The sequence below is a fragment of the Portunus trituberculatus genome, chromosome 47, assembly GCF_017591435.1.
Source record: "Portunus trituberculatus isolate SZX2019 chromosome 47, ASM1759143v1, whole genome shotgun sequence".
NCBI lineage: Eukaryota > Metazoa > Arthropoda > Malacostraca > Decapoda > Portunidae > Portunus > Portunus trituberculatus.
The window spans coordinates 10,861,706-10,871,808 of NC_059301.1; the positions used below are offsets into that span (position 1 = coordinate 10,861,706).

Sequence of the window (10,103 nt, forward strand, 5' to 3'; positions counted from 1 at the left end):
TCAACTTCAATAATAACTGGAAGTGACTTTTAACTCTTTGAATGAGATGAGAAATACCATACTGTACTTGACTGAATCCTTTAAAAGTATAACGAATTAAATTAAGATAACACCGCACTACTGGAAGGGTTAATCAGCTGTACGTTATTTCACTTTTTGTATTTTCTGCATCACCATGTGTCTATTTATTTGTACGCCTGCCTCATGCTCAAGTCTTATTGTCACACTGTGCATGGGCTACTTAACCCCTTCAGCGCTACGACGTGTTTATCATATTCATTCTGCTTACTATTTGGTGATTTTACACAGATTTAGAAACTTATGTGGGGATTAAGATAGTGAAGACTGTGGATTTTAATCTTTTGACCTTCGTAGCTCCTTCCTGTTGTCAATAAAATCGCTTAATTGCACACAAAACTCATGGTAGAAATACGTTCCAGTACTGAAGGAGTTAGTGACCATTGTTTCTATTCATTTAGTTATCAATCATAACCTTTAATCCTTTCAGTGAGTGTTTGAATTGAGCGATCCAGGTGAGAGAGAGAGAGAGAGAGAGAGAGAGAGAGAGAGAGAGAGAGAGAGAGAGAGAGAGAGAGAGAGAGAGAGAGAGAGTAGTTAATACAATCAAAACCTTTACTCACAAACTACAAAATATATCCGTAAAGCAATTCATCATTACCACACCAACAACCTTATCACACCAGAATACACACACACACACACACACACACACACACACACACACACACACACACAGCACACTCATACAAACACAGCAAGGAAACCACACTCTATCACTCGTCGCAGCTTCACTTCCCTCACGTAGCAAAGTCCGCCTCCTTCAGTAGCCGCGTCTCGTAACTCCTCACCCTTGTGCCATACTCGTAAAGGGACTGCTCGTACTTGTTATTGATCCTTAAGACCGTCTTGATGACCTCCCGCGTTGGACTTATTACCGGAACATCGCGTGGCTTGTGTTGGCTGGAAAGAGGGAGGGATGTAAGGAAGTGGAGGACATTAGCGGTGAGGGAACTGCTGGTGAATGGGACAGCCAGCGAGGGAGGGCGCGAGGAAGGGATAATGTATCACTAATTAAAAAGAGCTTTATAACAGTTGTTAATGAAGGAAGGGTGCAAGGGGTCGGGTGCTGCTGACAGAAAAAGAACGGTGTGATGGATTGTAAAAGTAGGAAAAAGGGAAGTAAGGCGTGGCGTAGTGTGGAGTGAGACCGAGGGAGGGATGTACTAGTAATGCTGAAGGGGCTGTGGCGGTAGGGTGATTAAAAGGAGATGGAGTGTTTGGGTGGTGAGTGTTAGGGTGGTGAAAGTAGAATGTCTTGTGCAACGAGGTCACTGGAGAGTGGGAAACATGCAGTTGACAAGATCAGAAGAGCAGTTAGCGTGAATATAGCTGTAGGAGATACTAAAAAGATGCAATATTACGATGATAAGTGAGGCTGAAGTGAGTCTATTAGGATAAATGAATAACTAAGATGTAATAAAAATCACAGGAACATAAAGTAGAGAGGCAGGAGTTACTGTATAAAACTTAGGTATAATATGTATCCATGTATCAACCATATCTATAAATCTATGTAATATTATAAAGCTTCCAATTGATTTAACATTAAAAACCTAATTGCCAAGTTTATTCCAGTCACCTAACACTGTATCTGTGAGGTGTTGTTGAAGCAGTAACATCAACAGTGGCAGTAGCATTATTGTGATAGAGCGAGCGTTTATACCAGGGCAATCATTCTTCCTCGTCCACTTTACACTCCGCAACTCACCAGAAAAGCTCAGACAGAGGACAGCCCACGATGTAGAACAAACGACCCTGCACCTTCAGCCTCATGACGCCCCTGAAGATCTCACGAGTGTCCCAGTAGTAGGTCCTCGTCGTCTGGAGGAAGGTGTGAGACATTTAACACGGAGGAAAAGAGTGATGGTATTGAGAGAGAGAGAGAGAGAGAGAGAGAGAGAGAGAGAGAGAGAGAGAGAGAGAGAGAGAGAGAGAGAGAGAGAGAGAATGTAAGAAAAGTTATTATTAGCAAGACAATAGAAGAGCATAATATTGTGAACAGATTAGGAAGGAACGGTATTCTTAAACTGTAGAGAAATGAGAAAGGTATTTTACTTAATAAAAATGAAACTATTTAAATTTACTCGTGAATTGATAGAAAACGGTCATATTTTCGTATTTACATTGTTTTACTTTTTTTATTTTACATGGACTTTCATCTTCATTCTGTCTATTTCGAAGCAACTGTTCTGAAAGTATGCATGTATATGTGTATCGTTAGTTTATAAGTGTTTTTACTCTATATTTACACGTGTGAGTTCCTTTCCTTCTGAACCCATACTGAGTCCATATTTAGAATCTGTTTTCCTCATTGTTTGTTAGGACTGTTTCTTTGATTTTTCTATTATTTCACCCGTTTTCATTATTATTGACTGTTCATTAAGTGTTTTTTTTTTCAGACTTGGCTTAAACTTACCTATTATTTCACCCGTTTTCATTATTATTGACTGTTCATTAAGTGGTGTTGGTTTTTTTTCAGACTGGGTTTAAATTTACCATTAAAAACATTCGAAAGCTAAAGAATTCGTCGTTCCTCGTGCCCGACCTGACGAAGGAGACGAACGGCCCAGGTCTTCTCTTTGGCAGGAAGTCTCTCAGCCTCGGGTCAGGAGTCACCACCTCCGCTCTCTGGATCTCACCAGTTAGGTTCCTCACGTAGTTCTCCAAGATAACACTGTGAGGGAGGAAGAAAAGAATGTAATTGAAAGTTCACACATACTCACAGAGAGAGAGAGAGAGAGAGAGAGAGAGAGAGAGAGAGAGAGAGAGAGAGAGAGAGAGAGAGAGAGAGAGAGAGAGAGAGAAACACACACACACACACACACACACACACACACACACACACACACACACACACACACACACACACACACACACACACACACACATCTTATTATTTTCACTGCTATTTGAAATGTCCTTTTAATTCGCTTCATTCCTTATCGATAGTAAAATTTTCTTACATTTCTTCCGGTGCTGTTAATGCTGCATATCACATTGAACAACTTATTTTCTAGTGTCTTATCATCAACTGACATTTTGTTTTTATGCTGTCACTTTAGGCTGTGTCTTCCTATCCTCTCTCAAACACACATCAGCTGTTGCCGCTCACTCTGCCATCCTTCCCTCACGCGCGTTTCCTTCAGTTCGTATTCCCAAACACTGCTGTGCTTCACCTCTACTATTTCAAAAGGCCTTATTTAATCCTACACGAGTTTTTAAGGTATTTTTACGGTTCTAGAGACACATTGACAGGATTTCTACACTATTAACAGTAGAAACACTCTGGAAGATGTCGCTAATCATCTCTGCGTCTTTTCAGAATAATCGTGATAAGAGAGAAAAGCGTTTCTGAATGCGGGCCAAGGCTTATCTCACCGCCACTCTCCTCACCCTGGTAGGTCCCGCAGTCTGATGTTGGGGCGGGATGCTGTCAGAATCCTGCTGTAGTAAAGGTGTTGCTCGAAACCGTCCACGTGTTTCCCTGCATTGCCAGCGTGGAAGGTCCTTGACACCTCGGGAGACACCACGTCCCGTCCCCGCTGCGCCATCGCCTTCATGAGCCACCAGTCCCAGTCTCCCGGCTACAGTGAGACAGGAGTTAGTATAATTGTAGCAAGAGATCTGAATGTCATAGGGGAATAATCTCAAACATTTTAGATCCTTATATAAAGTAAATAACATGAGCTACCAGTACCAGATTCTTGGTTGTAGTGCGACAGTAGTTTGTAAAGTAGTAGTAAGAGATCCGAATGTCATAGGGCAGTATTCTCAAACATTTCTGCTTATATAAAGTGTTTTACAATCAATAATAACGGTCATGCAAGTAAAATTCTCAGGACCCGGTTGTAGTGCGACAGTAGCTTATACAGTAGCAGTAAAAGATCTGAATGTCATAGGGCAGTATTCTCAAACCACTGCTCCTTGTATGGAGTTTTATAAGATCAATGAAAACAGTGATGCAAGTCAATTTCTCAGGATCAGTAAACAGGATGGAACAAAAATAATGAGTTCATGCTTGAGAAGGTTAGATTTGAAAGAAGATAAGAAAATAAAAAAATGGATTTACAGAGAATGTTTGATAAGTAAAATTAAATCATTAATGACAATATTTTGATCGTCATTATTGAGTTTTGAAGGAAGATTTGAAAGTTTGTGGATGATAAAAAGGTAGAAATAGGTAGGTAAATAGTTGTATATTGCGGAGACGTCATGTGTGGACCTGGAGGATTCTTGTAGCTTCCTTTGTTTTCTTAAGTTCTTACCAAATGATGTGAAAAATGAATGAATGATGATGAGAATAAGTGGAGGAGAGAGAGAAGAATGAGAGAGAGAGAGAGAGAGAGAGAGAGAGAGAGAGAGAGAGAGAGAGAGAGAGAGAGAGAGAGAGAGAGAGAGAGAGAGAGAGAGAGAGAGAGAGAGAGAGAGAGAGAGAGAGAGAGAGAGAGAGAGCTTACTTACTCCATTAGGGATCCAGTTAGTGATGACCTGCCTGGCGTAGCTCCGTCGCACCATCCACCCATACATCGGGAAACTCTCTGACCTCAGCAGCTGCGAGGCGTCGGCTGCCGTGTCGGGGAGGCTGTTGCTGTTGAAGGCGTTGACGCAGAACACAGTGGGGTCGTTGTCCAGCACCCACGCGGCCTGGTGGAAGAAACTGACCCGTTCATACAAGGTTAGTAGAAGCTTGCAGTGATGCTTTACTACGTCATGTGAACAAGTTGCATGGTAGCCTTTGCATGAAGCTACTTATTTTGCTGTGTGTGTGTGTGTGTGTGTGTGTGTGTGTGTGTGTGTGTGTGTGTGTGTGTGTGTGTGTGTGTGTGTGTGTGTGTGCTGATGAGTTTTTTAGAAGTATATAACAAATAGATAAGAGAAAGGAAATAATTAAAGAATGAGAAGAGAAATTATTGAAAAATTGAATTAAAACTATTGAACTGAACAAGCAACACGCAAACAGAAAAAAAATATATGGAAAAGCCCACTTAATGTACTGTTCCAGAAGAAGAAAAAAAAAACAAATATTAGTAAAGGAAGGAAATCCAAAAATATAGCCAGGTTTATCCAGATGTGATGGTGTGTGTGTGTGTCAGTTCATGTACGCCAGCATGTGGAATGTTTTATCAATTTTGTTTTACCTGAGAAAGTCCGGGGAGAGGAGCAGGTCGTCCTCCAGCAGGATGGCCTTATCCGCGGCGGGGAAGTGCCGGAACACACTGTACAGACCGAAGCGAATGTTAGCGTTGGTGCGATTGCTGTGCACGCCCTCAGGCCGATGAGACAGTGCTTTCACGCCCATCACCTCCGCCAGGGCCAGTGTTTCCTGGTGGGCGTCGTCTACCATCACTAGTATATCGGTCTGTCCACCGCCCGCAATGGTGTACAGATTCCTTAGTAGTCTGGAAGGCCACACGATAGGAAAGGTTAATAACTGCCTTCTTTTATTTTTTGTTGTTGTCTTATATAATGTTACGTTAACCTTAAGAGAAAAAAAAAACATGAATTTTTTTTCGAGCAGGTCTTTTTTTTTTTTTTATTTATACCGTTTGGACTTTTCACGGGAATTTATGGGCTAAAGGGGATACTTTTTAGGGTACCTCCTATCTCAAAGCCCACCCGCTAGGAAACCGTTGCCTCGAGTGAGGAAGCCCAACCTACACTCGGACCGTGGACAGGATTCGAACCCGTGCGCTTGGAGACCCACGGACCCCAAAGCATGCATGGTTCCACTGTACCACGGTACAAGTCTGTTGCTCTATCTATCTATAATGATTATGAGAATGACTTTCGTAGTGGCAGGCCAATTAAAGCCGACACCAAATCACTCGAGTCCTAATAATGACTTATAATAGCCTGGCAGGTAACGTATTGGATAAAAACATGCTGTCGTGAGAGTCCTGACATGGATTCAAGTTCTGGCGAATTTATCTCGCAATGGGATATACTCGGGGTTTCTGGGATGCTTTAGAGCATCCTTTATTCATAATGGAGGTGTTAAGTGTTGAATGCAGCAAGTAACACTCACCGGTACAGATGTCGAGGCTTGTTGGCTGTGACCACCACGACGGGAATCTCTTCCTTCATTCTCATCCGCGCCTGATTTAGAGGAGGAGAAACATATAAATGTATGTTCAAAGCTGGCATATTATTGAAACCCATGGCGTAGTGATATAAAGAGAAGGCATTATATTCACAAGCCCTTCGATGTCTTAGCTGAAGGATTTCAACAAGTTACTGGAATATTCAAAGGTGCATTCATCATTCTAAAAACAATTCAACAAAAAGTCTGCATCGTCTTTTGAAAAAATCTGCCAGAGCTAAAACTAATAATATTTGACCTGTGAAACACGTCCTCATAAGAGAATGATGTGTTTAGTATTACAGGACGAGTAGTGATGAAGGGGAATTATGAGTCTCACCCACCTGCTGGTGCCTGACGTGCGGGGTGAAGGGGCGGCGGCAGGCACACAGATCCCCGTAACCCTCGTACTGTCTGCAGAAGGCGGCGTGAACCTCCCGTCCCGACTCACGGTACCAGCTGCACTCTGAACCTGCATTAGGAAGCAAATGCAAAAAACTAAGACGTTAACACTCAAAAGCTGCAAATTAAAATAAATTACTAAAAAAGATAAAAGGAAGGGAGATTGAAAAAAGTCTAAGTATTATTATTGATCTCATGTGTATGATTTCAGGAATGAAATCTTGAGTCTAATGACCTACTAAAAATATATCACTTGTTAGGCACTGTTAGGACATCGCTAGTAGATCAGACAAATAATAGTTGAATTCGAAGATGGGAAACAATGGAAGAAAGTACGGAAGTTAGTTCAGAAAGTTACTGTCAGTGTATCCATTTATGTATCAGGTAATGCGTGAAGGATATCAAGCAGAATTATCCACATTTACGATATGAACCATTTCTTCCCCTTGTCCTTCAGTTCCTCCTGCTTCATTTTCCGCAAAGTTTCCCCTACATCAGGGAAACATTACTGAGCCGTGCATCCTTCGAGTACCACCACTTTTTCATCAGGCACGGCAGGTTTAGCTTCACGCTTGGTACTTTCAGTCAGGAAGTCATTGATATCACCCCAGAGAAGAAAGTGCAGCTGAGTGATCTAGAGATGTGCCCTGCTCACCTCGACTCTCCAGCTGCGTTACGGTGCTCAGGCGAAGGCTTTTTGGTGACGTCAGCCCCACCTGGAGTGTTGCCGCAGCCTCAGCCACCATGCCCCTGCCCGTGACAGCCACGCCCACCCAGGGCTCGCCCCACGCCATTCTCGAACACCATCGAAACCCTAAGGAATCCAGTGCCTTCGCTCCTGCTTGACCCAAAAACAAAGAAAATTCTGGCTGAAAGTAAGAGAGATAGGAGGATAAGAACGTAATAACATAAAGGACACTGCAAGAAACCAATATGCCTTTACGTAGAAATGTAAAAGATGCATCTTCATATCCACTGTTATTACCAAGGATTCTAGAGCTGTATATTCCTTGATTATTCCTGTCCATGAATTTAAGGCACATTTTTTAAACTTTTTTTTTTCTTTTCTGACTCGGCTCAAACTACCTGAAAACTGAATCTATTCTAGTCATCTACAACTCCATTAGTGAAGTATTTAATTTTTCCTATTCCGTCTGTAAGTAAAATAAATGTAGTGGTTCAATATTATCTGGATATACTTTTTCAGATAAATAATTTGCATACCTAGTTTATTACGAATTCTAAATTGTCTGATTAGTATCAAATTTTGTTTGTTTAGACTTTAGATGTTATTTCATATTGATTGTAGGGTGTTCATGAAGGTTTAGATGCAGTGTTCCTCTCATCAGATACCAGATTCACAAGAGCGTCTCACCACGGCAGCAAGGACCACCACACGGTGAGGCTGGATGGCGGCGAGGGCTGCGGCCAGGTCAACGTGCTCTGCTGGCTGGTAAGTCAGGAACCGCTGCTGCATCATGACCCCGCGCGGCCCAGTGACCAGCAGATGTACGCCTGAGTGAGGCTGAAAGTGAGACTTCCCCTGCCGTGCGCCGCCAGCCACGTGGTAGACCTGGCAGGAATGCAAGTGGAAGTGACAGCTCTTGTGTCCGCTCCGGTATTTGTTCAGGTGTCTTTATGAAACATAGAAAATCAAGTGTCAAAAGGATGGTTCGTACATACATGGTTCTGTCCTGCATGAATCATAGAAATAACAATGTGTGCAAACTGCAGTACATTGTTTCGGGAATCTTGGACGTTTTCTGCTTGTCATCAAATTTTATATGTTTAATCTGTTGTGATGTTGTTCACCTAACCTAAAACTTGAATAACTTAGGAATTACAGGAGGACAAGCACAACAGAGGCATCATTAACTTTCTCAGGGTAGTGGAAGCAGCACGGGCGGGAATACTGCACTCACCTGCACACCGTTGATCAGCACAGTCACGTTTTCAGTGCTGACGTGCACATCCACCTGGAGAGGCACGCTGAGGCTGGTGGTGGTGGTGCTGATACTTCCACACGTGTCTCCTTGAGCTGACATGTTGTAGAAACTAGTCATCATGTGAGTGAAAATATTTATAATCATCGTAAAATGGTAGTATTCAGGTTGGATATCAGTGTCAACATCATGAGCATCTAAAGAATACAGTGCTTCCTTTACAGTTAACATTAGGTTAGAGGATCTAGCAGTGGTATTACATTGCATTATGTGTTAAGAATTCAATTCTGATATAATTTCATAACAGGGATCTTTATTGTATAACGTTGCAATTTTTGGTCAACAAATATCTATCTATCTATATTTATCTTTCTATCTCTCCAGCTAACTTTTCATCTATTCATTTGTCTCTCCTTTCATTTTTATCATCCATCCCTGTACTCAAAGTGCTCACCGTGGGGCAGGCGGGGTAGCTGCATGGGCCTGAGGGAAGGGTCCGCTCCTCGCGCCGCCACACGAGAGGTGAGTTAGTATGGGCAGGTAAAGTTTGACAAAAAAAAGCTTTCACGTTAGTTATGTCTGTCTATTTCATTGTATTAATTGATTAATCTTTTTGTATAGCCTGTTTATTTACCAATTTATGCATTTTGCCTATTGATGTTTATAGTAATAACAACACCGGCGAAAATATGTCAATAGCACCAGCAGCTGCAATAAGTCACAGCAACAACAACAACAACAACAACAACAACAACTACTACTACTACTACTACTACTACTACTACTACTACTACTACTACTACTACCATTTCGTTAACAACAACAGCAGTGCACCACTCACTGGCTAAATACTCCCATGCTTTCTGACCCTCGGCGACATCAGGAGCAGCGGCAGTAAGGGGCGCCAGCAGAGAGCAGATGACGAGCAGAGGCAGGAGAGCAACAAGGATGCCCTGTGCCCCTCGCCATGCTATCTTCATGCTGCGGTCTCTGAGTGTGGTGGAAGAGCTGCATACTCAAGTAATACTAAGCTTATGAATTGTTTTATTTTATGTAATCAGCTGTTCACGCCATACCAATGTAGAACTTTGGATTACTTTAACCCCTTCAGTACCGGGACGCATTTTTACCATGAGATTTGGGTATAATTGGACGCTTTTATTTACACTAGCAAGTTCTATGGAGATCAGTAAGTTAATGATTCAGAATTCTTACAATTTTAATCCCCACATGAGATTCTGAAGCTGTGTAAAATAACCTAATGGTAGCTCAATTAATATAAAGACGTGTCATGGTATTAAAGTAGTCGGTGTGGCTTCTTCATTGCCTTGATATTGTTGTGGGATGCAAGTATAGAGTATGACTTTAACTCTTTCACTCCGATACGAGATAATTTTCACCACTATATGCAATGTATGAAATCTTGAGCCCCCTCAGTACCATGACGCGTTTCCCTATTCATTCTGCTTGCTAGTTGGTGAGTTAAGACAGCTTCAGAAACTTATGTGGGAATTAGAATAGTGAAGACTGTGGCCATTAATCTTCTGACCTCCATAGACCCTTCTAAGTGTTAATAAAATGGTCCAATCATTCAAAAC

General features: G+C 42.0%; 1 protein-coding gene across 1 annotated transcript; it reads right to left on the reverse strand.

Moving 5' to 3' along the window:
• Nucleotides 1-533: 533 nt before the first annotated feature.
• Nucleotides 534-8,607, reverse strand: LOC123498143 (protein O-linked-mannose beta-1,2-N-acetylglucosaminyltransferase 1-like). The gene is made up of 11 exons (XM_045245315.1): nucleotides 8,485-8,607; nucleotides 7,938-8,135; nucleotides 7,218-7,431; nucleotides 6,505-6,632; nucleotides 6,107-6,177; nucleotides 5,220-5,480; nucleotides 4,543-4,738; nucleotides 3,475-3,665; nucleotides 2,578-2,755; nucleotides 1,790-1,902; nucleotides 534-981 (listed from the first exon to the last, which is right to left on the reverse strand). The coding sequence occupies exons 1-11, from the start codon at nucleotides 8,605-8,607 to the stop codon at nucleotides 819-821; spliced, it is 1,836 nt and encodes a 611-aa protein (XP_045101250.1). The 3' UTR covers nucleotides 534-818.
• Nucleotides 8,608-10,103: the final 1,496 nt, after the last annotated feature.